This window comes from Heptranchias perlo, chromosome 4 (assembly GCF_035084215.1).
Source record: "Heptranchias perlo isolate sHepPer1 chromosome 4, sHepPer1.hap1, whole genome shotgun sequence".
Classification (NCBI taxonomy): Eukaryota; Metazoa; Chordata; class Chondrichthyes; order Hexanchiformes; family Hexanchidae; genus Heptranchias; species Heptranchias perlo.
The window spans coordinates 71,470,373-71,485,744 of NC_090328.1; the positions used below are offsets into that span (position 1 = coordinate 71,470,373).

General features: G+C 43.0%; 1 protein-coding gene across 2 annotated transcripts in view; it reads right to left on the reverse strand.

Moving 5' to 3' along the window:
* The window catches only part of LOC137321013 (guanine nucleotide-binding protein G(q) subunit alpha-like), a 200,773-nt gene extending 185,651 nt beyond the window's left edge, over positions 1-15,122 (reverse strand). For both annotated transcript variants that reach the window (XM_067983116.1, XM_067983115.1), the window contains exon 1: positions 14,519-15,122. In XM_067983116.1, the coding sequence (XP_067839217.1) occupies positions 14,519-14,654 (136 nt within the window). In that variant the 5' untranslated portion in view covers positions 14,655-15,122. The remainder of the gene's footprint in view (positions 1-14,518) is intronic.
* Between the last annotated feature and the right edge of the window lie 250 nt (positions 15,123-15,372).

Here is a 15,372-nt window from a genome sequence, read left to right on the forward strand (position 1 = left end):
ATACCCACTCAAACCTCATCCTCATCCCACCACTACCACTCAACCCAATCCTCATACAATCTCATGGCTCTATCTCATACTCACCCTCTCGTGCATCTCTTTCACGGTCAGCCTCACTCAACCTGCCACTACCTGTGCTGCAGCCACAGGGCATGCATCACATATGTGCAGTAGGCAGCGTAAGGCAAACGTGTCGTGAGCATGAAGGGGATGCACAGGGGTGTTTGAGGGTTTGTCATGGTTGTTACTTATATTGCATTTCTGACCAACTCACATTACATATTATATTGGCACCACTACTGCCATGTCTTCGCGAATCTTGTCTGGTTTGTGCAATAATGCCCGCTCCTGAGGATCACTATGAAGACCCACAACTGATGCCACCCATTGTGTCACTGCACAGTGGGTGTAGGTGTATTTGCAGGGCTCTATTGTGCAGACGACTGAGAGACATTGGTGATGTCCCCGGTTGCACCCTGGAAGGATGCAGAGGAGAAGTTGTTGAGGGTAGTGGTAACTTTGACAGCGACAGGCAAGAAGGTGGTGCTCGGGTCAGCCAGGAGCAGCTCGGCATGAAGGAGGCTGCAGATGTCCACGACTACATGTCAAGTGACTCTGAGCCTCCGTGTGCACTGCTGCTCAGAGAGGTCCAGGAAGCTGAGCCTCGGTCTGTGGACCCTGTGGCGAGGGTAGTGCCCTCTGCAACGCATCTCTCTCTGCGGTTGCCCTCCCTCCTGCTGTACAGGTGGATGTGTCACAGCACTCTGCTGTGGAGCTCCACGTGTCAGAGGTGGACGGCGTGGATGGCGAGGCTGGTCGCCCTCCGAGGAGGTCATGACTGCAGCTACGGCGGCCCCCATCCGGAAGATGTACATCTGAGGGGGTCCGCAAGGTAGGTACATGTCTCTGGACCGCGGGGTAAGTGTGCAAGTTGGTGACTTTGATTGTCAGGAGGAGGGTGGTGGAGCCCAAACTTTGTCCCAAGTGACAGTGTGGCCTCCTGAAATGGGTGAGTGTCTCCCCCCCCACCTGTCAAATGGACCTTTGCAGCTGCCACAGGCTGACAGCTGTAACAGGTCCATTTGAACTGGAAGTGTTTCTCCCAGTGTGGGAAACAGTCCCAGTTTGCTCTAAAATCCCACCCCTCCGCACATAATCCCTTAATCAGGTGAGTTAATGACCTGAACAAGCAAAATAAATAGCGTCAAGTGGAACCCCGCTGCCTTTAATTGCCTGCGGGATTCCCACCAGCGGGGGCTGCGCACGCACGCCGGCGCGTCAGCGGGGAACCCGGAAGTGCGCGGGTTCGAGGTGGGCTCCGGTCCCGCTCCGGGATTTCCCGATTTTCGGGGCCCCCCCGCCAGGAACGCACCCGCTGGCGGGTGCTAAAATGCTGCCCTAAGTTTAAGTTGGTGAGATTTAAATTTCTTGTATACTTACACGTCCCATTCAGTCCTCCCAGGTCCCAAGATTTGCGTCTCCAAGTTAGATGGCACTGAGGAACCATGCTCCACAGTACTACCCACCTGCATTTTACTGAAATTGGGCCTCTTTTAGGAACATATGATGTCGACATGCCAGTGATGGACTGGGGTGGACAAATGTAAGGAATCTTACAACACCAGGTTATAGTCCAACAATTTTATTTTAAAATCACAAGCTTTCGGAGATTATCTCCTTCGTCAGGTGAGTGAGTGAATAAGAGGTTCTCAAATCACATATCTTATATTAGGCTGGGACACCATCACACCAATCAAAGGTGTCGTTGGTGTTCAGACAGGTTAGCCACTGTTTTCCGTGGCAAACCTGTCTGAACACCAACGGCACCTTTGATTGGTGTGATGGTGTCCCAGCCTAATATAAGATATATGATTTGAGAACCTTTCACTCACTCACCTGACGAAGGAGATAATCTCCAAAAGCTTGTGATTTTAAAATAACATTGTTGGACTATAACCTGGTGTTGTAAGATTCCTTACATTTAGGAACATAGGAACAGGAGTAGGCCATTCAGTCCCGTGAGCCTGTTCTGCCATTTAATTAGATCATTGCTGATCAGTATCCTTCCAGAATCTTAAACATTGGCAAAAATAATTTTTCATAATTTATTTCATTTTTACTGTTTTGTAATTTCCTTACCCTTTTATATTATTCTGTAATTCAGCTAATCTCATTTGTAAACTTAACCGTGCTCTTCACTTTAGATCTCTAAGTCTGATCACCATGTCCGCCTCTGCTGGCTTTGACCCACTTTCTTTGCACTCCTGAATGTCTGCCTTGCTCCCTTGCCACTCATTGGAACATAGGAATAGGAGTAGGCCATTCAGCCCCTCGAGCCCGCTCCGCCATTTGATAAGATCATGGCTGATCTGTGATCTAACTCCACATACCTGCCTTTGGCCCATATCCCTTAATACCTTTGGTTGGCAAAAAGCTATCTATCTCAGATTTAAAATTAACAATTGAGCAAGCATCAATTGTCGTTTGGGGAAGAGAGTTCCAAACTTCTACCACCCTTTGTGTGTAGAAATGCGTTCTAATCTCACTCCTGAAAGGTCTGGCTCTAATTTTTAGACTGTGCCCCCTAGTCCTAGAATCCCCAACCAGCGGAAAGAGTTTCTCTCGATCCACCCTATCTGTTCCCTTTAATATCTTATAAACTTCAATCAGATCACCCCTTAACCTTCTAAACTCCAGAGAATACAACCCCAATTTGTGTGATCTCTCCTCATAACTTAACCCTTGAAGTCCGGGTATTAGTCTAGTAAACCTACGCTGCACTCCCTTCAAGGCCAATATGTCCTCCTCCATGGCTCCCTCAGTCTGCTTCTACTCCCACCCCACCCCCATCCCCCCCCCCCCCGCCTCTCTCTCTGCTTCAGTCCTTCCCTTTCTTTAAGGCTGCCATTTGATGGCTTTAACCCTGCTTTCTCTCCACTGCTCCCTCCATCTATTTCCATACCCTCCTCTTCACTCCTCTATGGCTGTCTCTTTCTGTGTCAGCCCCTGGCGCCACCTTCTCCGGCAGGTGGAGTTAGGATGGTACGTGACTTAGAGGTGATAAAATTCCTTCTATCTCTCTACTGCTCCATATCTGTTTCTCCATCTCAGTCCATACCTTATCATTTATATTTACTTCAAACATTACCTTTGTCCTATCCTACACCACACCTCCACTAACTCCCCAAAATTCTCTACTAGTCCAGATATCCACCACTGCCCCATTCTCCAAAACTATTCACTTCCTCCAACTACCCAATGAACCCCTCACAATCCCCGCAAATACCCATTATCCATCACCCTCAACTACTCATTATGCCCAAACCCACTACCCTTCCCCCAAGTCGGGGAGTGGGACTAATTGGATAGTACTTTCAAAGAGCCAACACGGGCAAGATGGGCCGAATGGCCTACTTCTGTGCTGTATCATTCCATGACAGGTGCTAACTACTCTCTTCCACGAATTGAATTATTGCTACTCCACACTGTTCATCTTGACCGCTTACTACTACAATCCCCCAAATACTCACTACCCACCATACTCTCTGCAACTATCCATTTTTTCCTCCCTATCCTTTCACTTTTCAGTAACGCTACTCCTATTCTTGTATAAATGCAAGTTCTTATGAGAATATAGCATTCCGTTTTAGAAGCCTATGCTGGTTTTGTGTTAGAACCTTTTTTATATATATTAAAAGATTTTTCTATTTACTAACATTTGTTGTGTCATTGCTCATACTGTCAGAAGAGAGATTATTTTCCAAGGAGCTTTATATCATGCAATGCATTGTGTATTATTCTGCTGCTAAGATGGTGGCTTCCCTTTTAAGACTGCAAAATCTTGTAGTGTAATAGAGTGAGAGAAGGATGATATGTAATGCATTGTATATTAAGTGCTCTGTATCGAAGATAGGGATACCACTTTAAGTTATATAAAAGGTGGTATAACTAAGAAATCGTTGACTTTAATTGCCTTTAACGACACCCAGCCTCTAAGAAAAAAAGGCTGGGAAATGGTTCAGTTTGAGAGGGAGACAAGTAATGCCTATTATGGTCTTGTTCATTACTGCAAGTAAAGAAGCCACATGGGTGAATAAACCTCGCTTGATCTAATTTGCATGTCCAATTGACCTCTAGGTTCTGGGCCTGCATCAGCTTGTTACAAGCAGTGTCAGAAATGGAATTTTGGCACTCTGGGAAAGGCTAAAACCCACTATCATGGAGGAAATGCCAAGAGCATTCACAAAGGCCACATTGGCACAACAGGAGTGGACTAACAAGATTCTGGAACCCCAAGAAGAAATGAATTGGATCCCGAGGGCGAAAGCGGAAGTCAGTAAAGCAAGCACCTGAAAAGATGGAGGAAAAGCAATTTGTGAACAGCGGGATAGCTGCAGGGCCCGAGATGGACAATCTCTCAATTGTAGAGGAAAATGTGGTGTTTTCTGTTCCAGAGAAGACTGAGCAGAACAAGAAACAACCAGAAACTGAGACCACGTGCTAAAGTGAAGAGGAGGAAAACTGCATTGATGGGTTAAGCAAGGCAGCTTCGGATTGGCCAGTGAGCATTAATGGGGGAAAATCACGTAAGTGAAAAAGGTGAGGGAAATGAGAATTGCACAGCGAAGAGGAAAGTTGCAGATGAATCTCTCTCAAAAGACTTGGCAGTAGAAAAGAGAGTAAGTCTGTGCATGAAAGCAAAGTTGATCTTGAAATAAGAAAGCAGGAAGAAATTGAAAGAATTGATGAAGATGTACAAAAGATGGCAACCAACAATGATAAAATAGCACAAGAGTAGTTCACTGCAGTCGAGATTGTGCAGATGTTGCTGAGAATATGGAAACTGAAATGGCTGGGGCAATGTCTGAAGAGATCAAAATCGATGAAAGAATGAAGGGACGAATAGTTGAACCAACAATTCCAGCAACTGAAATTATACAGCAAGAACCAAATATTGAAGGACTATGCAAAGAAACAATTGGAACCACCATAACTGTGGTTGTAAAGGTGGAAACAGAAATAGTTGAAGCCGTTGTGATGACAGACTTGAAGTCATGCAATCAGTGCAGCTTGAGGGAATCAATGAGGAAACCCAAATTGAACTCAGACAAAAAAACAGATGTGGCTGTACCTAAACAGTGTAAAGACACTGAAAGGGCTGATAAGGCACAAAAAAAGGATGATGTGGAGCTAGACAATGGAACGACTGATAAACCCGTAATCAAGTTGCAGTCTCCTGGAGATTGGGCCTCCACTAAAACTTCAATTGAAGGATGCAAAGAAGAATCAACACCTCAAAGGTTAGATAAGGATGAAAACCAGAGGAAGATGAAGAAAGATTCCTCCGTGGCAAGGATAAAGTCAGCAGAGGGCCAGATGGACCAAAATGGAGGGGTATACGGCTTTCCAAGAAGACAGCTCAGATGATGAAGCAGAGAGCCCATCAAGGATGAACAGGCCATAAAGTACCTATGTCTTCAAAAAGCCTAGTTTGTCCAAGCAGAAAAAGGCTTTAAGGTCAAAGAAGCCTATGGAAGAAAAGCACAGAGAGGAAAAACAGTGAAGAGAGGAAAAAGAAGCCTGCTCCAAACCAGGAAGCAGTTCAGGTGGATACTCCTTTCCTCAGGAGTATTTTTTTTTTATTCGTTCACGGGATGTGGGCGTCGCTGGCGAGGCCAGCATTTATTGCCCATCCCTAATTGCCCTCGAGAAGGTAGTGGTGAGGCGCCTTCTTGAACCGCTGCAGTCCGTGTGGTGACGGTTCTCCCACAGTGCTGTTAGGAAGGGAGTTCCAGGATTTTGACCCGGCGACGATGAAGGAACGGCGATATATTTCCAAGTCGGGATGGTGTGTGACTTGGAGGGGAACGTGCAGGTGGCGTTGTTCCCATGTGCCTGCTGCTCTTGTCCTTCTAGGTGGTAGAGGTCGCGGGTTTGGGAGGTGCTGTCGAAGAAGCCTTGGCGAGTTGCTGCAGTGCATCCTGTGGATGGTGCACACTGCAGCCACAGTGCGCCGGGGGTGAAGGGAGTGAATGTTTAGGGTGGTGAATGGGGTGCCAATCAAGCGGGCTGCTTTATCTTGGATGGTGTCGAGCTTCTTGAATGTTGTTGGAGCTGCACTCATCCAAGCAAGTGGAGAGTATTCCATCACACTCCTGACTTGTGCCTTGTAGATGGTGGAAAGGCTTTGGGGAGTCAGGAGGTGAGTCACTCGCCGCAGAATACCCAGCCTCTGGCCTGCTCTTGTGGTCACAGTATTTATATGGCTGGTCCAGTTAAGTTTCTGGTCAATGGTGACCCCCAGGATGTTGATGGTGGGGGATTCGGCGATGGTAATGCCGTTGAATGTCAAGGGGAGGTGGTTAGACTCTCTCTTGTTGGCGATGGTCATTGCCTGGCACTTATGAGCCCAAGCCTGGATGTTGTCCAGGTCTTGCTGCATGCAGGCTCGGACTGCTTCATTATCTGAGGGGTTGCGAATGGAACTGAACACTGTGCAGTCATCAGCGAACATCCCCATTTCTGACCTTATGATGGAGGGAAGGTCATTGATGAAGCAGCTGAAGATGGTTGGGCCTAGGACACTGCCCTGAGGAACTCCTGGTGGTCCATTGGCTGAGGCTGTTGAGACGACTACACTGTATGATGGGATTCAGCAGTTTTTTTTTTGAGAGTGCATTGACTATGTGGAGAATTATGGCATGAAGTGCAAAAACATTTATAGCGTATTAGGTACCAAATCAAAGCTGATGAGCTGAAAGTTGTGTATGATCGTGAAGAGTCTCCCAATCTGGAGGATTATGATGCAAACATATTGGCCAGCTTATTGAAACAATACCTCAAACAGAGTTCGTAAAATTTCAGCAGAAGCTGCCTTGAGGCTTAAACATGAAAGCAATTGAACGCAACTGCTCATTTGACAGTGATGCGGACAGAATCAAACTATTATATCGATTAACCCAAATGCTTCCCCTTCTGGACGGAGAGAAGATCGCAACTTTACTTACTACATTTCTAAAAGGAGCTTCTTGCCAAGGCAGATTTGGATTTGCAGATATAGCAGTGGTGCAGACTGCCTATGCAAATGAAAGCTCAACTAGATACAGCATTGGAACTTCGTGCCAATCACAATATCCTGCAGATTGTTGATGTGTGCCAAGAAGTTGAGAAAGAGGACAAGTTGCTACGGTTGACTTAGGAAAGAATGAGTGGTCTCCACAAAAATAACACTTTTCTTTTTCAAACAGAGATTTGATGAGCTTACAATGCGAATGAAGAGAGATGGATGGCCAGCAATGTGTATTCATGGTGACAAGAGCCAACCAGAGTGCAACTGGGTTTTAATTAGTTTCAGTCAGGCAAAGCACCAATCTTTAGGGCCACAGATATTGCATCCAGAGTGTATTGGATGACTGAACTTCCACCAGAGTTACAAAACATAGGCCTGCGCACGAGAACGTTTAAGAGGTGCGCAAACGGAGGGTCATCTGACCAGTCTATACGGACAGATACTCCGGCTGACAAGGAAAGGAAAGCTCAGGAAATGTTTGAAGCCAAAGACTCCCAGTCTCTCCAAAAGCGACAAACGGATGGCCAGGGAAGTGGCAACGTACAATGAGTCCAAATGATCGGAGTCCCTTCTCGACATGCACAGCAAGAAGTTGAGAAAAGCGGAAGGCGAGAAAGACAGAGCCCAAGAGCGACGGGTGATTGACCGCAAACAGGATTTCCAGGTGCAACGAAGCCCAGAAGAACGCCTTGGGAGAGGAGATATGTAACAGAGTGAGAGAGGGATGGCATGTAAAGCACAGGATGTTAAGAGCTCTGTGTCCGAAATAGGGATACCACTTTAAAAAGTTATATAAAAAGGTGGTATAACTTTAAGAAATCATGGACCTTTAATAACACCCACCCTGAAAGAATAAAAGGCTGGGAAATGGTTCAGTTAGAGAAGGGAATTTGAAGAGGTAGGAACTTGGAGGGAGATGAGTGTGGAAGGTACTGAGGCCTAAGAGGGAGGCTGGAAAGTAATGTCTCTCACTGTCTTGTTTATCACTGCACGTAAAGACCCCACTTGGGTGAATAAACCTGGTTTGTTCTGTGATCTGATCTGCATGTCTAATTGACCACTGTGTTCTGGGCCTGCATAAGCTTGTTACAATAGATATACCCTAGGTCAAGTGTTTTTATCTACAACAATGGAGGCAAACAATTCCTTAATGACACCATTAAACATTTTCATTTTTTTTTAAAAAAAGATAATTGAAGATGGGAGGAAGGTCAAAGCAAAGTGCTGAAGTTAATAATTTATTGAGAATTCCAACTTTTGAGCTATCAACCCACCAAGTTGAGGTTGTAACAAAAAACAAGATTCTGAGGTGATGTATTTGACAGTTCATCTCTGGCTACCTCTCATACGCATGGGTGCCTCAGCCCTAGACAATATTAGATATTCTGGAGTACTCATCACTAGATGCTGAGCATCTAGTGACAAGATACATTATTTTCCACGAACAGGAGTGTTACCATACAATAGAATTTATTATTCTGTTGTGGTCAGTCTCTATTAGGCTGTTTTGTCATGGGAGGGTTCTAGTTTTTTTTTCAAACAATGAAGGAAGTACTTTACGTTTACTCCCCTTCCTGCAAAACACATACCATTTTCCTTTTGTTTCCTATAAACCAGATCATCCCCAGCTAAATCAAGACTTGAACAAATGAGAAATATCCAATACTGTTGAATTCACAATCACAAATGGTGCCTTGGCAATGAAAGAAAGTAGGTAATTCAGTCACGACAGCAGATGACATTCAGAGAGGGTAAATCAATTCAAATAAGATTTGTTTACATCAGTGTGCAAGTGATTTAGAAATGAAAAATGTGTCATATGTCCAGCTTTAACCGGTGGGATGCAAAGAACTCTCGTGGCTGCTGTATTACACAGAAATGGTGTTTTTGTTAGGACCAAAGAAAAGTTTGTCATCATTGTTGTTTTTTTTAAAAATTCGTTCATGGAACGCTGGCAAGGCCAGCATTTATTGCCCATCCCTAATTGCGCTTGAGAAGGTGGTAGTGAGCTGCCTTCTTGAACCGCTGCAGTCCGTGTGGTGAAGGTTCTCCCATAGTGCTATTAGGTAGGGAGTTCCAGGATTTTGACCCAGCGACGATGAAGGAACGGCGATATATTTCCAAGTCGGGATGGTGTGTGACTTGGAGGGGAATGTGCAGGTGGTGTTGTTCCTATGTGCCTGCTGCCCTTGTCCTTGTCCTTCTAGGTGGTAGAGGTCACGGGTTTGGGAGGTGCTGTCAAAGAAACCTTGGCGAGTTGCTGCAGTGCATCCTGTGGATGGTACACACTGCAGCCGCTGTGCGCCGGTGGTGAAGGGCATGAATGTTTAGGGTGGTGGATGGGATGCCAATCAAGCGGGCTGCTTTGTCCTGGATGGTGTTGAGCTTCTTGAATGTTGTTGGAGCTGCACTCATCCAGGCAAGTGGAGAGTATTCCATCACACTCCTGACTTGTGACGGAGGTGCCATCTTTCAGATGAGGCCCAGGCTGTCTGTTGCAGTGATTCATGTGGATGTAATTAAAATTCTATGACACTATTAAGAGCAGGGAATTTTCATTGTGTCCTGGCCAATATTACTCCCTCAACCAACACCACTAAAAACCGAGTGCTTCATCTCATTTGCTATTTGGGAGACTTTGCTGTGTGTAAATTGGCTGCCGTGTTTACCCACATAACAATGAGTGCACATCAAAAAGTAATTGAACGGATGTGAAGTGTTTTGGAATATCCTGAGAGACAAGATGCTATACAAGTTATTTCCTTCAGTAACTCACTATCTAAAGAAAGTGTAATTTTACAGTACCTGCCTTCAGGTTAAATGTAAGGATATCACTTTCACTTACTTCACTACATGAGTATGCTCAACATGCTCACCTCAATGTGATAAAACTATTCATGACACACCTTTGAAGTTAGCTATCATTTGGTACTTAACCATACAAACCAGTAAGAGTAAGGATTGGACCTAGGACCTATCAGTTGATCTCAACTAGGGCAATAGTATGGACACTACAGTTACTCTCAGTGTTCCCAAAGGGGATAACAAATTACAAAAGTTCCTGATCACTAGCTAATGTAATTACTGGATCAGACTCACTGATGTGCCTATGGTCAAACACCTGGTTGAAATTCACTTTTTAAGCTAACATATGAAGCATGGCCACTTGGGTGAGGCAGCACATTAAGACAAACCACCACTTTATAGATGAGTAAATTGTGGCCAGGAGGTCTGTTCACTATAATACAGACACACAAAGAAAAGCTGGCAGTGAATTTTAAAGCTGCAAGATATAAACTTGTGCCCAGATTAATTTAGCTTCATAATACACAGACGACCACATTTTATACTATATATTTGCAAAACAGTGCAATTACAATTATTCTGCTGCAGGAACCAGAATTACTGTCCCCTACATTTACTCTGCTCTTACAACTAAAATTCAATTCTACTAAAATCCACCTCTAATGCAACAGGCCTTCAGAGCAGTACCAGTACTATAAATCACTGAACATGACAGGTTTACAGTAACATAGTAACAGTTTCAGGCAGGAAGACCTTTGGTCCATCTAGCCAACTACCCACAGTATTCCCTTGGTGCATTTCTAATAACCCTAAATCCCATTTGTTGACAAGAACCAGTCTAATTCCTTCTTGAACCCCATTAAAGTGGCTTGTTCCACCACCCATTCCGGTAATCTGTTCCACATTCTTACCATTCATTAGTTAAAAAAAAATTCTCCTGTATTTCCTATTTTCTTTTGTTTCCTTTAATTGGTAAATATGACCACTTGTGCTTAAATTCTGTACACTACAGCAAAGCCTACTTGAATCCAATTTGTTCAAACCCTTCATAATTTTAAACATACTATCGTATCCCCTCTCAGTCTCTTTGCAAGGCAAATAAAGACCCCAGGGTAGTCAACCTTTCCTCATAGGTCATTCCTTTAAGTTCTGGGATCAACTGTGTAACCTCTCTCTGCAACCCCTCTTTTTTGAAATAGGAAGACCAAACTGCACGCAGTACTCCAGATGTAGTCACACCAGGCTCAAATACAGTTTTAAAATGCTCTATCTGGATTTAGATGTCAGCCTCAGCTCAGGGGTAGCACGCTCGACTGAGTCAGAAGGTTGTGCACATAATCCAGGCCCTTCAGTGTAGTCGAGGGAGTGCTGCATTGTCAGAGGTGTCGCCTTTCGAATCAGATGTTAAATCGATGACCCGTTTGTCCTCTCAGGTGGACATGGTATTCTTTTGAAGAGCAGGGACATGTCCTGGTCAATATTTATCCCTCAACCAACACCACTAAAACAGAACATCTGGTCATTATCTCATTGCTGTTTGCAGGACCTTGCTGTATGCAAATTGGCTGCCACATTTCCTACATTGCAACAGTTCACTTCAGAAGTATTTCATTGGCTGTAAAGTGCTTTGGGACGTCCTGAGATCTTGAAAGGCGTTATATGAATGCAAGTTCGTTCTTTATTTCTGATATGTTATACCCTTTGCTATGCACCCCAACATTCCATTTGTGTTTTTAACAGCCTGGGAACATGTGCGAATGGTTTTAGTGACCTGTCCATTAAAACCCCAAGATCTCTCTCCTACTCCAATACCTCAATTACCATATTTGTACCCAGTTGCAGAGGACTGAAATGATAACTCTGAGTTCTATACTGACCAATAGTACGACAAAATTATAAAAGCTGAGATTTGCTACTGAACTGACTTTTATTTCGAGCAGGGAGCCCTACATTATGATATTTCATCATTCTTTAATCTGTTTTCAAGATGACATTCATTCTCTACAATAACAAGCTGTTCACACAAAACAGCAAGTCTTCAAAAGTGTCATGTAAGCTTTTAATAGCTTCCATTATTATTTTAAATGTCTAAAATTATATTTTAATCACATGGTATAAATAGATTATAATGACACACAATAGCATGATTTTAAAAAAACACTTGGAATTAAGTGGTCAGCATTGCTGGAGAGATAGTTGTAACTCATTGCTGGACATAACCAATTTTATTTATATCATTCAAGGGTCTACTACATATGGTTAACAAATGGTGAGAACATCTATATTCATTATTAATAATGCAGTGCTGATAATGTAAATCCAACAAACCATGTTCGACAACACCTACACACAAAGTTCAAGATCTGTCAGTCAATACCTTAGAACGAATACTAGATCATACTGACATGAACATTAATGCGGCCAGAAACACAACCCAGATGCCTGGCATAGTCATTGTGGATGCCGCACTGGAATCTTTAATTGCATCATCTTCACTGCTCTACTTTAACCTTCTAACCCAATGCTGCTGCAACTAATGGTCATTCTAGCTTCAAATGTTATTTTAAGCTCTACTGTGGTGTAATGATGTCATCCACTATGATACAAATCAGATCCATATAAAATCAGAAGATTCAGTCTTCTAAAAAATCAATTTGAAAGCACAGTAAAATTCTTATGTAGCAGGCTAAAGACTCAATGTCTCACATAGAAATAAGATTTGTTGTATCATATCAAAGCAACAACACGTGAGGCATGCACAGATACTTTTCCCACTCATTATTCTTAAATCAACTTGTTGAGGGGCATGAGGCTACAAGCACAATGCCAGTTCCATCTTGATACACAAAAGCTACCACTGGTTAATATATTTCAGTTCACAGAACAGAATGGATACATTACAGACAAGTAATACTTTATGCAGATTTGATTACACAGGTAGTAACCACAAGCTAAAATAGGTATGCTGGAGGAGTTTGGCAATACAGGCACAATGGGCATGCCTCAAGGTGTAAATGCACTTCATTGTTCTGCCAAACAGATAATAGGAATCTCACTTGACCTGATCCATGTCACTGCTTACAGAGACTAGCAAATGGAGTCATGTGAATGCATTCAACAGTACAGGCATAGATATCCTTGTTCTTTGCTGCACACAGATGAATTCCTGTCATTTGGTGATAAACAAAGCTTCTAGTTCAAACACAAGGATGCAAACACTACTGTTTATAACTCAGTTCAAGCATTGCATATTTTACCCACCTGAAATAAAATTAATTTCTCTAACCATCAACTTTTCTCTTAATATTATTGAAGGTATGCTGCCACTCTTAATGAGGTTGTCATATAATTCCCATGTGTTTCCCTTATTGCTGATTTGGAATTTTTCCCTCCTTCACAAAGTTCTGCAATTGTGTAATGGGACCCCTGTCTGTGGCTGCTGAGATCAAGTAATCTAATAATGTAATCCAAGGCATAATAATATCCCTTGTTATATCACTGGCATTCTTTACGTTAAAGTACAGTGGGGCACTTGATACAGTTAACTTAAAAGTGCTTCTCTACTTTTGGCCTTGTAACTGCTAAAGGCTTTCCAGCTATACTGATCTTATGTAAATTACTGGAATGTACATTATTTCTTGAAATTGAAAAACTTACAACATTATGGAAGAGTTTAGGAATAAAGGTTTTGGAAGAAAGATCAAAAGTATTTATTTTTACAATTTGCTGGCTGGGGCATTAGCCATAGAAATGTATATAATCTCCCCATCTGAAACATACACATAAAAAACATATTACATCACCATTAGATGACTTGCCCAAGTAATTTAAATTATTCTATCTACAGCAACTGTGCAATCCTTGTGTTTTTACAACTTGCATCTTGTTTGGTTAAACACAGTATGTTCAGCAACACATCACCTAACAATGTCATCTGATTAAAACAGACGTGTGTATCGAAAACACACCATATACGTTTTCCTGCATAAGCAATGCTTTAAAACTGAAATTTCACAATATATCAAATACACAAGTTAGATACTGCAAATAAGGTGTATAAGCATTTCCTTTACATTCTGGTATGTACAAATGGTACTGATGAAAATGAAAGGCTAAATATTTACTAGATTATAGTGACATGAACATGGTGAAAAAAAAAACTTAAATTGCTTTATTATATAAACCTCAGATTACAGAAGTTAATCAAACACGTTCACGTTACTATTCTAATGTAAAATGGCTTCATTTAAAGGATTCCGATTATCACTTCAATGTAAGATATCACTGCAAATAGCTCGTCTATTTTGATGACTGTGTGCAACATACTCTAATTATTAAAGAATAACCTTAACTCCCTCCCATTCCGGCTTATGCATCCAGAACTGAAAACAGCCAAAATTCATTTTCACCACAACAACTCTTACATTAAAATAAACAAACAAACACAAATATCAGGTAACAACCCGCACCCCACTGTACATATCCGACTGGCTGATTAAAAGTGGGGGACACAGTCTGTTACATTCCCGTGGTGTGGCGCGGGTGGGGAGGGGGTAATTTTTTTTTAAATCACAAACTATTTCCATTTTTTTTAATGTTAAAGTTTATTTTTAAAACCTCCTCCTCTCCATCTACACGACTCACCGAGCAGCAGCAGTTTCAGCTCCCTGCGCGCATCCCGCTTGTCTCTCCGGAGCTGCCTCTCGATCTCCGCGTTGATCCTTTTCGCTTCTTTCGCCTCTTCGCTCAGGCAGCACGCCATGATGGAGTCGAGAGTCATGTAGCCGACTTGTGTGGAGTGGAGGGAGGAGGAGGAGGAGGGGGGGGGGTGGGAGTTTCTCCTCTCAATATTCCACAACCTTCCTAAACATGGAGAATTTACAGGGAGTTTTAAAGGGAGGGAGGGGAACACAATTAAAAATTAAAAACTAGCACAAACTGAGAGAAGGACTGACGCTGATTATTTTAAAATCCCAAGCTTGTAGGGGAGGGGAGGGGGGGTCTCTGATCTCTCTCGTTGATTTTCTCTTCACGCTATGAAGGGATACAAAATATATCCTGCGGCAACCCTTTTCACTCTTGCTTTTCTCTTTTTAAAAAAAAAGCTTCCGATAGTCGCCCTTTTGTCGATACCGTATTGCTGTCACTTTCTCCCGTCAGCTTCCACTGCAAGCTTCCGTAAGCGAACAGGCGACTGAGAGCACAGAAAGGAGAGAGAGAGAGAGAAGTCCTGCTGCTGCTTTCCGCCACATCCACGGGCGTGGTAAACTGGAGAGAATATGGCGGACACTTGCTCCCTCCCTCTCACTGGAGAGGCTGAGAATGCAGCTGCAAAATCATAATCATTGCACACACCTTGGGAACAAATAAAAAATAGTAAAATAGAAACCAGAAAAGAAGAATGCTGTACAACGCGCCCTCTTTTACCTCCGCAATATTTTATTCCCAAATGGAGTTTGCATAATTTTCCCATTTTCATATTTATTATGTTTATATTA